Below are 17,911 nucleotides of genomic sequence, written 5' to 3' on the forward strand. Positions count from 1 at the left end.
TATATATATAATATTTAATTAAAATCAACGATTAAGGTTAGTAGAATACTGCTGTTTTAAATAAATTTTCTTATATAATATATGGTATTGCATTATTGACTAGCTAGCTTCATAGTAACCGTTTTGAATGTGGGTGAATTTCCATGAATGCCCTTTACTAAATTTCCCAGCAACTTCCACAAAAATACCACCTAAGCATTTCCCTACTTTACGTATTCTCTTTATTGGTCACGGCAAAGACTTAAGAAAAGACTTAGTCAAGTCTAGCTAACATAAGTAGACATAAATTTATGTAACATATCGACGGTCCATACGAAAAAGAAATGATAGTTCTGTCTTAGAATTAAGAAAATAAAGTAAATTATTAATCCAGAAGTATTACTTTTCCGTATCTGAAAAATCCCAATCTAATGAGATAAGGGGACGGTGCAACCTTTTTGTCAAAATTCGAACTAAGAGTCACCATTTTGTTAGAACGCTTCATCAGCTTATATAACACAATTCCTCCACTTCACGGCATTGATATAGTCAAATTTGTGGGGCACAAAAGAAAAGAAAGTCTTTGAACTCTTTGGAATGTTATTCATCAATTGAAACCTGAATGCAATTTTTTTTCTTGTCAGAGGAGACCAAAAAAATCACATGTTTCAAGATGTTAGAATTCACTCGCCATGATTTGGAAAACAACTAAATTTGGTGTATTAATCATATTGGGCTAGAATTGCTTTTCATATACGTATGTACTATAGTCTATGAGAACATAAAAATTAAACCTTATATATATGTTAATGGAATAAAACAATAACTTCCAATCATATTTATTAAAAAATTAAATTAACTCTATTTGTCTATTTTTTAACAAATTTATGGTGGTTGCATTCTAATGGTTTGGGAGCAAAATTTATTCTTCTTTTATGCGTAGCAGTTCTATAAGTGCATCAAAGATTTTTGAATTAGACGAGTTTTAGAACAAAAAATAAATTAAAAAAAATGCCAAATAAAAGAAGTGTAAAAGAAAAAATTCGAAAAGTAAATTGACTGAAATAAAAAATGTTTACATTAAATTTAAACAAAGTAGTAAAATGCATTCGATCGAATTAAAGGATTTTTGACATAGAAATTAAAGATGTTGAAATGTAAATTGGGTAAAGAAATTAAACATTGCTTGAAAGATAAATTGGATAAGAAAAGTAAAGTTATACATAAAGTGTAAATGAAAATTTAAAGACAATGGAAGGAACTTTACAGAAATTGAACTCGAATGCAGACTCAGAAATTCGTTGGGGATGTAAGTGTCTTGAGTGTATTTTTGAAGAAAAGTTTCAATGCGTATTCTCAGGTAACCATTTCTGCTCTTTTGCTAATAAACGTTATCTATAAATTCCTCACTTGAAAACAACGTTCCACTTCTCTATTTAGTGTAACCGTTCGATTCTTTATTCGAAGTCCCGTTCGATTCTTCAATCGAATGCTTATTTGATTTCCCATGATGTATAGATCGAGTTTTTGTAAAATAACTTCTAATAAATACATGTACGTGCGTCATTTCGACTTTCGCTCCCATCTTAATATCTCTTCAAAATTTTGAATTAACTTATTCTAGTCAAAAATATTTTTCGACTAACAAATTCTAACATATAAATTTTGCTGACATGATAATAGACATTGATACATTCGAATATACGATAATATATAGTTATGCATTATATTTAAATAAAAAATATTATACTTAAAAATTATTAAATAATTTAATGTATTTAACTAAATTATTAATATTCTTGACATAAAAAATTATTTAATATGACACGTATATATATACTTTTCCTATATCTTTACCTATATATAGATATAGATATATGGTACATCCCAAACTCAAAACAGAGTGTTAGAGTGTAAAAACAACAAATAACAATGAAGTTTTGCAATTTCTTTACATTCACCTTGGCTTTAATAGTAGTGCTTCAAGCCTTAGGTGCAAGTGCGGACGATGCTGGAACCATAATCACTCAGCCTCTCTATAATGAATTCCTGAAGCACTTAACCGATTCCAGATGCGAAGCCCATGGCTTCTACACCTACAATGCTTTTGTCACCGCCGCCAGAGCATTTCCCGCCTTTGGAACAACCGGTGATGACGTCACTCGCAAGCGAGAACTCGCCGCCTTCTTCGGCCAAACATCACACGAGACAACAGGTACGTACACATCACTATACGAAGTTAAAATTCAATTTAGTTCTTGAAGTTAATAACAGTCTTTGATCTTTTAAAATGATCAAATTGATTTTATGTTTGTAAATTTACGGAATAATTTAGTAATGTTCAAAAACAAATAACTGTTATGACTAACGTTGAAAATTTCAGAGACTAAACATTATTTTTTCAGTAAACAACTGTAATATAACGTGCTCAAATTAATTAAAAACTTTAGTTAATTGATTACTATGTGTGTGCATTATATTTTCAGTGTAACTAAGTATTCTTTAAATTTATTCTTTATTCAGTTTTTAGAAAAGAGATAAAATAAAAAATAAGTATTTATTTTTATTTAGATTTTAAAAGACAAATTAAATAACATTTTTGTTATATTATATATGTTATCGAATTACAAAATATTTAATAACAAAAAAAATAGCTAAAATTAACAAAAAATTATTTTATTTAATATTTATTTAGTGTACTAATTAATATAAAAATATTTAATAATTAAAAAAATTAACTAAAATAACTTAAATTTATCTTATTTAATATTTATGATATATTATATTATTATAATTAATAAATATTAAATAAAATAAATTTTGATTATATTTTTTTGTTTTTTTAATATTACCGTTTTAATTATATGTTGCAGGAGGAACGACTAATGCTCCAGATGAATTTGAATGGGGTTATTGCTTTTTGAGGGAACAGACTAAAGAACAGCACTGTGATTCTACACAAGCACCATGCCCCGCTGGCAAGCAATATTATGGCCGTGGTCCCATTCAGCTTACAAGGTAATTATTAATTTGAAAGTATATATATTTCATTTCATATATGATGTAATTAGCTTAGGCCTCTAAGATATGTTGTCACAATAACTTTAGTCTTTATACAAATAAATAATCAGTCCGCCACTTTATATCTAATATTTTTTTAAACAAATTAAGTATAATTTTATTTATTTTTCATATATTGTTTTTCCATTTAGCAACTCCAACTATCAGCTGGCTGGACAAGCTATAAAGGCAGATTTGATAAACAATCCAGACTTGGTAGCAACAGATGCGGTAATATCATTCAAAACAGCTATATGGTTTTGGATGACACCACAAGGGAACAAGCCCTCGTGCCACGACGTCATCACCAATGCATGGAGGCCGACCGCCACTGACTCGGCGGCAGGTCGAGCCCCAGGCTACGGTGTCATCACCAACATAATCAACGGTGGGATTGAATGTGGGAAAGGTGCCAACACAAACTCCAATAATAGAATTGGATTTTACAAGAGGTACTGTGATATCTTGAAGATTGGCTATGGGAGTAACTTAGATTGTGCAAATCAACAGCACTTTTAAATTAACATTACCACCCCTAGGGTAAACTATTATGTTTAAGTTGTTGAATAAATATAGCTATAGTTATATAGCCGTATAACACTACTGTAATAAGAGAGTGTGCAAACTAGATCCACCTATCGGGTGTATCTTTGTTTTGCCTTGCAATAAAATTTCAGTTTGTTGATATAGAGGTTGTTGGCCTAATTAATCGAACATTTTATAAGCACGATTTGTCATTTGTTGTCCTTTTTTTTGGTTCGAAGAAGCTTTAGTTCGAAAAACGCCCAAAAAACAAAGGATTATATTAGGTGTATATTAAAATTAGTCACTAAAATCAGTTACTACTATAAAAAACGTACTGAGTTAAATCACACATGTATTTATATATAAATACATTAATGACTGATTTTAGTGACTGATTTTAGTATACAAATAGCATTTTTCAAAAAAATATAATTTATAAACGGATTTGGATCCTCTAAAGTTTGAATTTCACTTTAGAGAGTAAAGTGTGATCTCTCACCATTGATTTTATAGGTGGGACCAAGAATAAATATGAAAGAAAAACTATCTTTAAAGTAAAATTCAAATTTTAAAGGATTCAAATTCTTTATAAACATATAATAAATTATCTGAATCAATTTAAATTTATTTGATCTCATTTTGATTTTTTATTCCAAGTATGTAGAAATTAGAATAGATAATAATGGATTAATCTACCCGTTTGTTTTACCGTTTATAAAATTAATTTCCGAAGTTCATTCCAATCATAGTACAAGAATCACAACATTTTGGGGCGAAATTATTGATTTAAATTGATCTACTTTCTATAATTTTTTAAGCTGATCAATATCACTTACATATCGTTCGGGTACAAGCAACTTTTATTATTACCATAAATGGATAACTTTCAAATATGAAAAGGTTTTTTTTAGTCAAAATAATATATAATAACACCAATAAAAGTTCATAAAGCTCCAATACTCCATTTGTTTCAATATATGTATATATCAATAGAAAAATAAATAAATAAGGTAATATTTATTTTGAGATATTAGAATAGAGACTAAAAATTTAATATTATTTTTATTAACTAAGAGAATTGGTATTAAAATTTTAGTTTTTGTCTATAAAATTTCAATATTTCAGTATTTTTAAAAAATAAAGACATAGAAACTAAAATTTATGGAAACGAAGAATAAAATTTTAATAATATTTTATATCTAAAATACTTATATTTCAATTAATTAATTCTAACTTTATTTTTTATGTAAATTAAATTAATTTTTTTTTATTTTAATATTTGTCTCTTATTTTATCCCATCAAATATAATACTAAAATTTATTTCAGTATCTGTCTCTCCCTCTTTATCTTTTAGTCTGTTTCTCAGATTCTGTTTCTATTCTGAACGCTACCTAAAAAGTAAAGTGGCGAAAAAATCGGCGGGCTGTTTTTGGCTTTTCCCTCCCAATTCGAGGAGTTTCAAAAATCAAAACCCCCTTTGTGCTCTCTCACCCCCTCACTCACTCACTCAGCTGAATCCAACTGTATCACTCGGTGCTTCTGTTTTTTTTGTCTCCCTCGCCCGAGATGGGTAAGAGGAAAACAGTAACACCCCCATCCAAACCCACAAACGACGCCGTTTCGAAGTCAAAGAAGAAGTCCAAGGGTTCATCATCCACCCCTAACCCCGACGACTGCTGCTTCGTCGGAAACCGCATTCCGCCAAATGAGGCCCGGGCCAAATGGCCTGCGCGCTACAAAGGAGCGGTAACAAAGTCAGTCGTCAGTTTTTCCATTTTCCATTTTCCTTTTTTTTTATTTTATAATTATTTTAGTTTGGTTGCGAATTTTCTGAGTGGGTATAATGTTGCAGTGGAAAGACTGAAAACGGTGACGTTTTGAAGGCCAAGTGCCATTACCGTCAAGCTACGGTAGATGGGGTTCTTTTCGAGCTTAACGACCATGCCTATGTTAAGGTGTTCTTCTTTCTTCATCTTCTCTGCTTTCAATTCCTTCAATTTTCTCTCATTTCAGTTAATTGTTCATTCAAGAGTTGTAAATATGGTGTGTTATTGTGAGTTTTATAGAATCCTTTTCCTATAGCACCATGTTACTCTAACGTGGGAGTAAAATTTGCAAAATTGAATGGCGCTTTCGATTGTTAACTGCTACTGTTTTACTGCATATTCGGTTGTTCATGTATTGCATGTTTTTCAGGCTGGGGATGGTGAGCTTAACTACATTGCCCGGATTGTTGAAATGTTTGAAACTGTTAATGGTGAACAATATTTCACAGCCCAGTGGTTTTACAGAGCTCAGGACACGGTGCGATCCTTTTTGCTTGAATCACCTCTGCACGCTCGTTATACCAGCTTTAGTTGACTAAATATCCATTTTGGTAATTGAGATTCACGCAATTACTTAATTTGTTCTCCAAAATTCAAAATTACTTATATTAGTTCTCTAAATTCAAGTCCGGGTACTAATATGGTCACTCGACTCTTTCCGGCGATGACTTGGCAAACAGAATGTTTAGATGACACGCTCTCTGCTATGCTTAATGATGAGGAAGCGACATCGTTTATCTTTGGCGCCCAAACAAGTTAGAAATGAAGAATAGCCGAAGTAGAGAATAAGAAAAATATTTTATTTTGGGTCTCCATTGTTGCTTCTCCCTTAATATACAAAGCGACAATATTTCTGACTTGTTTGGATGCCAAGGATAAACGATGTTGTTTACTCATAATCGGATTGGCAGTGGCAGGGAGGGTGCCATCTCAGTATTCCATTTGTCTAGTTATCGCCAGAAAGAGTTAGAGGACTACATTGGTGTCCGGAGTTGAATCTGGAGCACTAGTATAGATAATTTTGAATTTCGAGGACTAAAATGTGTAATCACGTGAATCTCTGGACCAAAATAAGAATTTAGTCAGTTTTAGTTATTGTTTTTTCACTCCGAAACTATTTTAATTAAACCTGTTTGTTTCGAATTTTGAAATTGCTGCAGGTCATCAAGCAACATTCAGAACTTATTGATGAGAAAAGGGTGTTTATGTCTGATGTACAAGATGACAATCCTCTTAATTCTATTGTTTCCAAAGTTAAAATAGTTCAAATCCCACTTGATGTGAGTGCTATTTCGTAATCACATTCTTATTTGTAAATTACTTGTGGCTTCCTACGCAACTTTCAAGTAGTGGGACGTAAATATTTGCAATTTGCTTCATCAGATGGACTTGAAAGAAAAGAAGAAAATAATTGCTCCTTATGATCTCTATTATGACATGAAGTACACAGAGAGATACCATACCTTTTCTAGTCTTGTAACAGGTATGGATTTTTATTCAGATGTATGTTGATTTGTATGTCACTATTTTAATTTATGTAGATGTAGACAAGAAAAAAAGTTACACATATTTCATAAACTGAATTTGTTTACATGCATGTTTAGTTTGACTCTGTAAATTGAATCAAATAAATTTGATTTATACTTTTTCAATGCACTTGATTCAATTTGATATGTATATAATTTACTAATAGTAAATTGAATCAACTAATTCGATTTACTACTAATACAACAATACATTGTAAATCGAATCAATTATACAACATATATATGATAAATCGGATCAACTTTATTCAATTTACTACTATACAACATATACATTGTAAACTGAATAAACTTGATCGGATTTATTACTTATATAGCTTAATGAAATTTCTTACTTTTTAAGTTAATTGTTTACACGGTAAAGTATTAAATTGGTCCCTTATGTTTGGGCGTAATTCTGTTTTAATCTTTAAGGTTTAAAGTGTCCTATTTGAATCCAAAAAAATTTTATTTAGCATCAATTTAGTCCGACAGTGAGGTCAAACTTAAATAATTAACGGAATGTCCTACATAACAACAGTACAAGAACAAAATTGATAACATGGAGAACAAGTACAAGTTTCAAAGATACAAAATCAACCGTTGATGTATCAACACATTTATTTATCATTCTCTTTAGTTCTATAGAAAATATTTTATTTATATTATAAGAAAAATAATAAATAAATGTATTGATGCATCAACGGTTGATTTTGTGCCTCTGGAGCGTGTACTTGTTCTTCAGATTATCGATTTTGTTCTTCTACTGTTATTATGTTGGACATTCCATTAATTATTTAACTTTAACCTCACTGTGGGACTAAATTGATGATAAATAAAATATTTTTGGATTCAAATAGAACACTTTAAACCTTAAGGATCAAAATAGAATTACGCTCAAACAGAAGGGACCAATTTAATACTTTACCCTTGTTTATATTAACTTTAAAATATAAACGTTAATAAAAAAATCCTTTTAGATTAAAATAAAATATTAAAAAAATCAAAACGAAGACGAGTAGAAATTCAAATTTTGTGTTTTTTTTTTAAATCTCAGAACATTTACATTTTAATAAACTTATAAATCCAATACAAAACAATAAATGATTTATAAAAATTCATTAGATATTATCCTTTGATTCATTAGCATCTAAATAATTGTTACCAGAATTTTCGGTATTGAAAAAGTTATTATTAAGTATAGCTCTTCAAGGTAACATAGAAGTTAAAATTTGAATTATTTCAGAGTTAAAATTAACAAATAGCTATCCAATACAAAAAAATTAATTATATTTATACAATATGTAATTAATTGAAATAATTAAAATATAATAATTAAATTATCATTTAATTTATGAAATTAAGTGTAGAACAAACGATTTAATTTACTATGTATATATTGTATGTTGTATAATAATAAATTGAATTAGATTAATTCAATAAAAATGTTAAGACATACATATAACAAAAATTAGTTTAGCATATTTGCATAATTTTAAATTCCAAATTATTTATTCATATGAATTACCCTAAATCTCAGGATGCCATCTTAAATGAATAGACATTCTAGATAAGACTGGTAGCATTACACTTTATTTGTAGGTTCAATTTTGCTTTAGATTGTTTGAATGCGTGTGGAGAAATCTATAAAAACCTGGTTTAGGATACTAAATAACATTGAGTATATCTTAATAGCTATATATGAATCATGAGTATTTGAAGATTTTATGATGCATGGGCACGTGACATTTAGATATAGAAATTTTAAAATTTTTATAAAACATGGAGACATTACATATATATAAAGGTAAAAATTTAGGTGTATTTAACTTTACGTGAAATTGATAATTAAGAGTATTAAATAATTTGAATAATTTGGCTAAATTTTTATTTAACGGCTCTCAATTATCAACTTCACGTGAAATTGACTGCACTGAATTTTCACCATATATAAAACATAAATTATTTTTTAGATAAATTGTAATGATATTAAAATATAAATTAATTTTTTAACTATTTTTTAATTGTATAAAGTATTTAGAATATTTTTTGTTTTAATAAATAATAATATATATTATTTATAAACTCATTTAAAGAATACATATTAAGAATAAGATTAAATATAATAACATGTCATAATGTTTAGGTGTATGCAAAATCTGAAAAATAATTTTTTATTTTTTATTAAATTACAGTTAAACACATAAGACAATTGTGTTGGATGAATGTTATGTCTAACACGCAGACATAACAACTCAACATAATATCTGTGCTTTACAAGAAGATTTAGATTCTAATTATTTGTGTGTAGTGACAGATCATTTTGCATCCAGTGGAATAAGACTTATTTGTTGCATGATATTAGCTACTGTTGATTTTTTTTTAATTTTTAATTTTTGCATGAACTATTGATTTGTTAATTAAATGTGATTTACTCTGTTAATCCAGAAACAAGGATGGAAAGTGATGGGAATTCAACAGTCTCTAGTGAATCCGGATGTCCCAGTCAGCTTAATGATACGGTTATTGAGAAAGAGGAGACATGTCCAAATAATGTATTTGATTCATCAGAAAGGACTTTATTAGATTTGTATTCTGGCTGCGGTGCTATGTCCACAGGACTTTGCTTTGGTGCATCCATATCTGGCATTAAGCTTGTCACGGTAAGCAGAGTAATGCTTGTTTTGACTAATTTATTAAATTTCTTTTATTTAACTTTTATTCATTTGTTATTATTGATTTGACAAAGATTTTTGTTTGTCTTCAAAGAGGTGGGCTGTGGACATAAATGAACATGCATGTAAAAGTCTGAAGCTAAATCATCCTGAAACTCAGGTGAGTGTTTGTTGTCAACTTTTTGAATCTTGTCACTATTCAATAACCAATTAAATAATTAAAATGATAATGATTTAAGAAAGTTTAAAATAAAAAAATTAAAAACAATCCATTTGAAAAACTAACATATTTAATTTAAAATTTAAATATATAAAAATATTAACTATAGTAAATTTCTAACAAACAATAAATCACCTTTTAAGATATAGTCATAACTAATTTCATACTTATGAGATTTGATGATTTTTAATTATATGAAAAGATAAGGAAATTAACTTTATTCTTTCAGTTTAGTACAAAATCAAATTCTAATTAAATTAGGTAGATAAATTTGTTACAAATTCATAGTAAAAAATCGTGCTATTACAAACCAGCTTGATATACTAACAGTATTTTGGAAATATCTCAACCTGTGGTTATCTAATTGATTTCGTTTGAGATTCGTTTTAAAACTAACTCAATTCTCTATAAATTTGTGTAATAACTATTTCCAAATTCCAAACGTAGAAAATTTTATAGAGCTTATCAAGTGACAATTCAGATTGGAGATTTTACTTAAACGCGAATTAAATTATCTTAACACAATCTGTACATATCTAAAAGCTATTTGACTAATTTCTTTCTCATTCTATTCCCATTTTTCTATACAAAATATTCTAGGTAACTTATCCCTTCTACTTTCTATTATCTCTATAATTTGTCATTCATATACTTTTTCCATTATAAAAAAAACCGTTATCTCTTCTCACTTCCTTACTCCATTCTAAATCTTCTGCCAAAGTATTTACAAAGTCCACTCATATATTATTCAAGAAGATATCCTTTTTGAATTATGCAAACTACGGAATATGAAGATTTCCTTTCTATCTAATAAAGGATTCATACATACATCAAAACATATACAAAGTATAATTATGAAACAAGTCTCTCTTTGTATCAAATTGCGTCTATTTGCATCTGAATACATATAGAAACTTCACTCGAGATAGGGGTATTATACTACTTTTTTTAATATGTCAAATCTTAAATGTTTTATTTTCATATAGATGTTAGCATTGCATGTCATGATATAACGTCTTTTTATTTCATACACATTAGTGATGATATGATCCTTTGGTAAGGGAAGGTGACTCCCAAGATAAGATAATCGAAATGATCATTTGGTAAGAGGAGGTGATCGAATCGAGATGATCTTTCGGTAAGTGAAGGTGATCGACAAACTTTTGGGATAAGAACCTTCGGTAAGAGAAGGGAACTCCCATCAGTTTTATATAATAATATATCTTTGTTGACATAACCTTGATTGTAAATTGAATTGAGGCCTTGGGTAAGAGAAGATGACCTCCAAAAACAAGATATCGGTATGATCATTTGGTAAGGGAAGGTGATCAATCGAGATGATCCTTCGATAACGAAATGTGATCTGCAAAACGTTTGGGATAAGAATCTTCAGTAATAGAATGTGACTCCCACCATTTATATTGGTTTGAACTCAATACTTTTTATAAAAGCCACGAGAAAATGTAACTAACAGTACAATAAAAAATGTGATTAAGATTGTTTTTCTTTTATCCTTTTTGTTTGATTTAGAATTATAGTTATTATTCTTATTTCATTAAAAGATCCTTCTTTTATCTTAAGTTTATTTTGTTTGATTTATGATATTATTTAAGATTTTTATTTTATTCAGATCTATTCTGTTTGACTTATCTATGCCAATGCTATTATTCTTTTATTTATTATTTATTTTGCCTTGTTTTATGGCCTATGAAAACATCAAATCGAGGTTTATGAGTTTGCATTCTATATGTTTTAATGCTATAGGCATTTTATGTGTCACTTATGTCATAAGTTAATGAGAAGCATCTAAAAGTCACACCATTCCGACTAACAAAAGCTTTTGGAAATAATAATTGAACAACATTGCATCATCACTGTTTTTATTTTAAAATTCGGAGTGATTGGAGATGGATACGATGATACCATATAGATAAACTATTGAAAAATTTTTGTTTTTCAACCCTCTTTCTGTACCATCTTCAGGAATTATGCAGTACAAAGTAATACACTGCTTGGAGGAAAGACAAATGCACTATTAGGAGTGAGATATCAAGGACGTAGATAGAAAATGTTAAGCACTTACCCAAATTCATATTAAGGAAAAAAAAATAGGCGATTGTTTTTGTCATAGTTATACAAATTAAGAGAATTAAGATTTTCTATGCGTTTTGTTTATCTTTATTGAGTGATTGCAATTGTGACTATGATGTTTTTTTATGATTATTTGATATAAGTAAAATTTGTCATTGTTTGTGCCTTCATAGTTTAGCACGTCCGTTTTTAATGTTATTACCTCCAAATCCATTTATATTTTTTTAACTAGTAACTATTCTAATAAAAACTAGTTATTCACTATTTTTACATATATAAATTATTTTATATAAAAATTTTATATTATTTTAAAAATTTCGCATGATTTTGAATATCAACGACCAATATAATCCAAATAAGGCTTAAACCCAGTTTAAAAATATTAGGTTGTTACATTTGCTATTTTTATTTTTAAAATCTTTATTGCAATACTTAACCTGCTTCCAAAATGATAATTAGGTGAGAAATGAGCCAGCAGAGGATTTTTTAAATCTGATAAAAGCTTGGGCTAAGCTTTGTGAGGATTTAAAATTTGTGGGATCCGACAGGATTGAGTCTAGTTCAATTATGGATGAAGATGGTGCTAATGATGAAGTTGATGATGGCCATGAATCTTCAGAAAAACCATCTGATTCTGAGGAATTTGAGGTGGAAAGGTTACTTGCTATTTGCTATGGTGATCCTAATAATGTTAAGAAACCAGGAATATATTTTAAGGTATGCAAATTTTACTTATGCAACCTAGTTTACAATTTGACATTGAATTTAGTGTTAGAGATGTTTTAATTGTGTTGAAGTTTTGTACAATGATAATTTTAAGAATTTTTTTATAATTTTTTTCAAAAATATATAAGCAAACAAATCTTGCTTTTACAATCCTTCAGGTGCGTTGGAAGGGTTATGACTCCAGTGAGGATACATGGGAGCCATTAGATGGCTTAAGGTATAGACTTGTTATTTGAGCTGTATATATAATTTTTATGCATTGTGAGTATAAAGGAGGTTTACACAGATAACTATTCGTACATCGTCCTTTAGCAAAAATAACTAATTTTCAAATCCACTATTTGAAAAGTAATTTGAATGGATGAATTTGATTGAATAACTGTATAAAATTTTATACTATCAAAGCATGAAAGTTTGTATATATATATGTGTGTGTGTGTTTTATTTGCTAGATATTATGTGCTATTTTTGCCATTGCTTTGCATAATTGATTGAGATTGTGTTATTATAGTGATTGCAAGGAAGTTTTAAAAGTTTTTGTGAAGCAAGGACTTAAAAAAAAGTTATTGCCTCTTCCAGTAAGTTTTCTATTTCTCTTCTATGAATGCATTTAAATTTTGGTTTCATGCAGTTGATCTTTAGTTGGACATGCTCTTTTTAATGGTTTATTTATCGGTTTTGTATATTTTAAAAATGTGTAGGGTGATGTTGATTTTATTTGCGGAGGACCACCATGTCAAGGAGTAAGCGGTTTTAACCGCTTTAGAAACTATGAAGATCCGTTGACAGATATAAAGAATAAACAACTACTTGTATTTATGGATATTATCGAATTTCTTAAGCCGAAGTATGTACTTATGGAGAATGTGGTTGACATTTTAAAATTTTCTGGTGGATTTTTGGGTCGCTATGCTATAGGCCGCCTTGTTTCTATGAATTACCAAGCAAGAATGGGCATTCTAGCTGCGGGCTCTTATGGTCTTCCACAATTTCGCATGCGTGTTTTTTTGTGGGGAACTCTGTTCACTGAAGTAAGGATACTATAGTGTTTATTTTTTTTATTATTATTTTTTATTTTGATAGGAATTCAAGTTTTTTCCTTATTTAGGGAGAATATTTCTAATTTAACTATACCTTTTGTGGTTAGAGATTGCCTCCATATCCGTTACCAACTCATGAGGCTGTGTCAAGAGGTGCTCCGCCGGTAGAGTTTGAGGTATTCAAAAGACTAAGATATCTTTTGCTTTATTCGAAGATAAATGTCTTTTTTTTTTCAATATTCAATGGGTTTTTGTATTGTCATAATGTAGGAAACTACAGTAGCTTATGACAAAAACGAAACTTGTAATCTTGCTGAAGCTCTTCTTCTTGGAGATGCAATCTCAGATCTCCCTCCAGTGAGTATTTTTCTCTAAAGTGTTTTTTGTTACTCTAATTGAATTAATGAGTTAATTATTAATATACAATCTGATGTCATTTAATAAAATTAATTATGATCATTTTTAAAATCTTCTTATTATTTAGGTTGAAAATGATGAAAGTCAAGATGAAAGAAGTTATGGAACAAGTGCTCGTACTGAGTTTCAAAAATATATTAGATTGAGTAAAAGTGGTACGCTTTTTACCTTTAACATGGTTAATGCATGGTATCATTTTAACTTTTAACGTTTCAAAATTGACTCAATGTTGTTAGGAATTTGTTAAAGGAATTGACGGCGGGAGAAAATTGAGACGATTTTGAAACGTTAGGGATTCAAATAGGACGAAAACTTTGGGGACGAAAATGATACATAAAAATAAATTTTAATTTTATCCTTCACTAATATCAATCTTTTATGGTATATAGTTATTCAATTATTACGGGACAAAATAATGTGATTAAGTGTAATTTACTTAAATGTGATTAAAAATAATTGAATAATTATGTACCGTAAAAGATTGATATTAGTGAAGGATAAAATTAAAATTTATTTTTAGGTATCATTTTTTTCCCCAACGTTTTCGTGCTATTTAAGTTCCTATCGTTTCAAAATTGTCTCAATTTTGTCTTGCGGTCAATTCTATTCATTGAGTCAATTTTAAAACGTTAGACACTTAAATATGACGATTCAAACGGTAGGGATAACTTTGAGATCCCAAATATTGGGGACAAAAATGATTTTATACTCTATATGAATTATATCTGATTTTACAGTGTGTATCTTTAATTTGTAAAAGTAAATTAATTTATCTGCTAGTTATAGTTTATTCATTCTCTGTCTTTGCAAGATCCATGACTTTTTTCTACAATTAGATTAGTATTATGCACTCAGCACACAATATTTCAAAACAATTTGAATATTTCCTGATTATAGTTTCTTTTTGTCTGTTTTAGAAATATTGAACAATGGGAGTACTTCTCAAAGCAAAGTACCCAGAATGCTATATGATCATCGTCCCCTGCGATTAAACAATGATGATTTTGATCGAGTTTGTCAAATTCCAAAAAAGAAGGTATTGTTATAGATACAGTGATTGAATTCTTTTTTCTTCATCTATTATTGATTTAAGTTTACGGTGCTTGTTTATCTTTTATAGGGTGCAAACTTTAGGGACCTACCAGGTGTGTTAGTGATAGGCAACAAAGTTGAATGGGATCCGACGGTTGAAAGAGTGCTGCTTAATTCTGGAAAACCTTTGGTATTATATTTGTTTTATCCTCTTATCTCGAATATTTATCTTAGTTATAGGTTTTTTTTTGTTAATATTAAAACATATCCTCAAATATATCTTTGTAATATGTTTTTGTTTAGGTTCCTGATTATGCTATGCAATTTGTTCGTGGAACATCTAGCAAGTAAGTATCAAGTAATATGATTTTGATTTTTATGAAATGATCTCAAGTTTCTGAACTATAAGAGTTCTCAAATTAACTTTTTTGGAATAAAATACAGGCCATTTGGTCGTTTGTGGTGGGATGAAATTGTGTCAACAGTTGTGACTAGAGCTGAGCCTCATAATCAGGTATTATTCTTGCATTGTGATCAATTTAGTAAATTAATCTTTTTCTTAGTTTATAATATATCTGAATGGATTTTATTGTTTCTTGAATAGTGAAATATTATAATCTGCCTGGGTTTTTAGTTAAACTTATGTTGTCATATTAACTGTTTAGAGTGTTATTGTTAGTTTTAAGTTGCTTATGCTCTTTTGTATATATTATTATGTATCAACTCAAGTTCAATTTTTCTTGTTTGTTTGTTTTTATTTAATTTTCTAGGCCATTATTCACCCAAAACAAGATCGAGTGCTTACAATTCGAGAAAATGCTAGACTACAAGGATTTCCTGATTGCTACAAACTTACTGGCCCTATTAAGGAAAGGTATGTTAATCAGGATTTCAAACTTAGTTATTATTACTTGAAATGTGTTACTTTCTTGAAATCTTTAAATTTCAAGTCCTTGACCATGGTTCAGGAAATTTTTTCTCCCTAATATATCATTTCACTTAATAGCATCCATCATTTTATTACCACTTTGGTTAAGTTGATTATTTAACTCAATCTTATATTCAATTATCTTTCATATTTGGTATTTTAATCTAGGTACATACAAGTTGGAAATGCTGTTGCTGTACCTGTAGCTCTTGCTTTGGGATATACATTTGGTTTGGCATATCAAGGTTTGTCTAGTGACAAACCTTTGACAACCCTTCCATTTAAGTATCCAAATTGTCTTGCTTCTTTATCCTCATCTCAAGTTGATAATAATGATTAGTAAATTGAATTGAGACTGTTATTTGTTTAACAGTCATTCTTATTTTATTATAAATTTTATTTTTATTTAAAATTTATCTTGAGATGAGTATAAGACTTGTACTATTGGTGGATTGAAGAAACTACAAGTATAAATTGTTTTTTATGGTTAGAACATTGTTGTGATTTATATTGAACGTTGTAATAACTTTCGCATATTGTGTGTTGTATTTAACAATGCTTAATATATATTTATCTATTTATTGCTTTGACAATTTAAAACTTAGTTACATTATTTCTTGATACTGAAATTTTTATGAATTCATATTCATATTAAGAAAGTTTGTTAAGGTTGAAGGTTTTTTATAGTCTTATGCATCTCATCACATGCATTTAGTTGAAGTGTTGATTGACCAAATTCATAGTGTGGTCTAATTTGTCCCAATATTAAAAATTAAACTGTAATGATTAGTTATAATGTTAAGTATAAAACTAAAAATTGCCATGAGCTGAGGTTGTGATTAATCAAGTTATGTTAGTTAAACACAAACGGAGTCACATGCTAGTCATCAGCGGTCAACTATTGGTCCCTCAAGGAGGGGCGGTTACATCACATGTTCACAAATCACAAATAGAGGTGTCAAGTGTGCTAGTTCATCTTGTCTTATCAAAAGTCTGCCATTTGGCAGGTTAGTCAGCTTTGTTTAGTAAGGTGATTTCGATTTCTTTTTTTGCGTCGTCTAATGCATAAATATAATTATTAATTAAATTTTTTAAAACAAAATAATAAGTAAAATATTGTTCAAAAAATATATTTTTTTAAATAAAAGAGTTCAAACACAACAGAATGGAACAAATAGAAATCAATAAATAAATCAGACGAGCAACGTCTAGAAATTAACACAAAATAAAAAAACTTTTTATGTCATCTCTAGCATAGCATCAACAACACGAAGAAAGCACGCTTTTCTACTGGTTATAGCTAAACACGACCATATTGATGATTTCTTTTACATCTTTGCTTTTATTTAGAAATATCCTCCTATTTATTTCCTTCTAAATGTTCTAGATGACCGCACAAAAGTACCTCAATTGTTGCTTTCGATCCTCCTTCCTACACAGCTCTTCTGCAATTCCGGAACTTTCTACGCGTCCTTCATCAATCCTGGAAGAGACCATAGTCGGTCAAACACAGATATTCAAGTATTTCACACCTGCCAAGCACAATCACAGTAAAAAAAACAAGTGGACCTGCTCACATTCCTGTTGCATAAAACACACCTCTTATCATCCTGATTGATTATTTCGAACCGACTCATCCTTTCCTTCCTCAATAATGTTAGGGAACCAAGATGGTTCCAACAAAAAACTAGCCAAATGTTATGGTGCTTATGTTAGGTATTAGAATATTTTTTTTTTTGTAAATTGGATGGTTCTAAATCTGTTTTTTAATTTATCATGTTTTAGGTATTTGGAGAGAGAAAAATGGTAAATAAACAGAAGCTAATTAAATCAATTTCTATGATTTACGTTACAATGATACTGAACGT

General features: G+C 29.1%; 2 protein-coding genes across 2 annotated transcripts; both read left to right on the top strand.

Moving 5' to 3' along the window:
* The first annotated feature begins 1,864 nt into the window (after positions 1-1,864).
* On the top strand, positions 1,865-3,724 carry LOC107487419 (acidic 27 kDa endochitinase). Its single transcript, XM_016108059.3, has 3 exons — positions 1,865-2,194; positions 2,853-2,997; positions 3,192-3,724. Exons 1-3 carry the CDS (start codon positions 1,912-1,914, stop codon positions 3,556-3,558), a joined length of 795 nt encoding a protein of 264 aa, XP_015963545.1. The 5' UTR covers positions 1,865-1,911; the 3' UTR covers positions 3,559-3,724.
* Positions 3,725-4,971: 1,247 nt separating this feature from the next.
* LOC107487420 (DNA (cytosine-5)-methyltransferase 1) lies at positions 4,972-16,624 on the top strand. The gene is made up of 20 exons (XM_016108060.3): positions 4,972-5,319; positions 5,418-5,520; positions 5,762-5,869; positions 6,552-6,671; positions 6,775-6,874; positions 9,363-9,577; positions 9,684-9,749; positions 12,360-12,617; positions 12,785-12,843; positions 13,138-13,204; positions 13,328-13,657; positions 13,774-13,842; positions 13,937-14,023; positions 14,151-14,238; positions 15,001-15,119; positions 15,204-15,305; positions 15,419-15,462; positions 15,560-15,629; positions 15,886-15,989; positions 16,212-16,624. Exons 1-20 carry the CDS (start codon positions 5,132-5,134, stop codon positions 16,381-16,383), a joined length of 2,469 nt encoding a protein of 822 aa, XP_015963546.1. The 5' UTR covers positions 4,972-5,131; the 3' UTR covers positions 16,384-16,624.
* The last annotated feature ends 1,287 nt before the right edge of the window (positions 16,625-17,911 follow it).

This window comes from Arachis duranensis, chromosome 5, assembly GCF_000817695.3.
Source record: "Arachis duranensis cultivar V14167 chromosome 5, aradu.V14167.gnm2.J7QH, whole genome shotgun sequence".
Classification (NCBI taxonomy): Eukaryota; Viridiplantae; Streptophyta; class Magnoliopsida; order Fabales; family Fabaceae; genus Arachis; species Arachis duranensis.

What these genes read in the sequence shown, in the direction of transcription:
- LOC107487419 (XM_016108059.3), top strand. Translation starts at nt 1,912, where the DNA reads ATGAAGTTTTGCAATTTCTTTACATTCACCTTGGCTTTAATAGTAGTG. An exon ending in AACATCACACGAGACAACAG is followed by an intron (nt 2,195 to 2,852) that starts GTACGTACACAT and finishes TATATGTTGCAG; the next exon opens with GAGGAACGACTAATGCTCCA. An exon ending in GGTCCCATTCAGCTTACAAG is followed by an intron (nt 2,998 to 3,191) that starts GTAATTATTAAT and finishes TTTTCCATTTAG; the next exon opens with CAACTCCAACTATCAGCTGG.
- LOC107487420 (XM_016108060.3), top strand. Translation starts at nt 5,132, where the DNA reads ATGGGTAAGAGGAAAACAGTAACACCCCCATCCAAACCCACAAACGAC. An exon ending in GGGGAACTCTGTTCACTGAA is followed by an intron (nt 13,658 to 13,773) that starts GTAAGGATACTA and finishes TTTTGTGGTTAG; the next exon opens with AGATTGCCTCCATATCCGTT. An exon ending in GTTCGTGGAACATCTAGCAA is followed by an intron (nt 15,463 to 15,559) that starts GTAAGTATCAAG and finishes AATAAAATACAG; the next exon opens with GCCATTTGGTCGTTTGTGGT.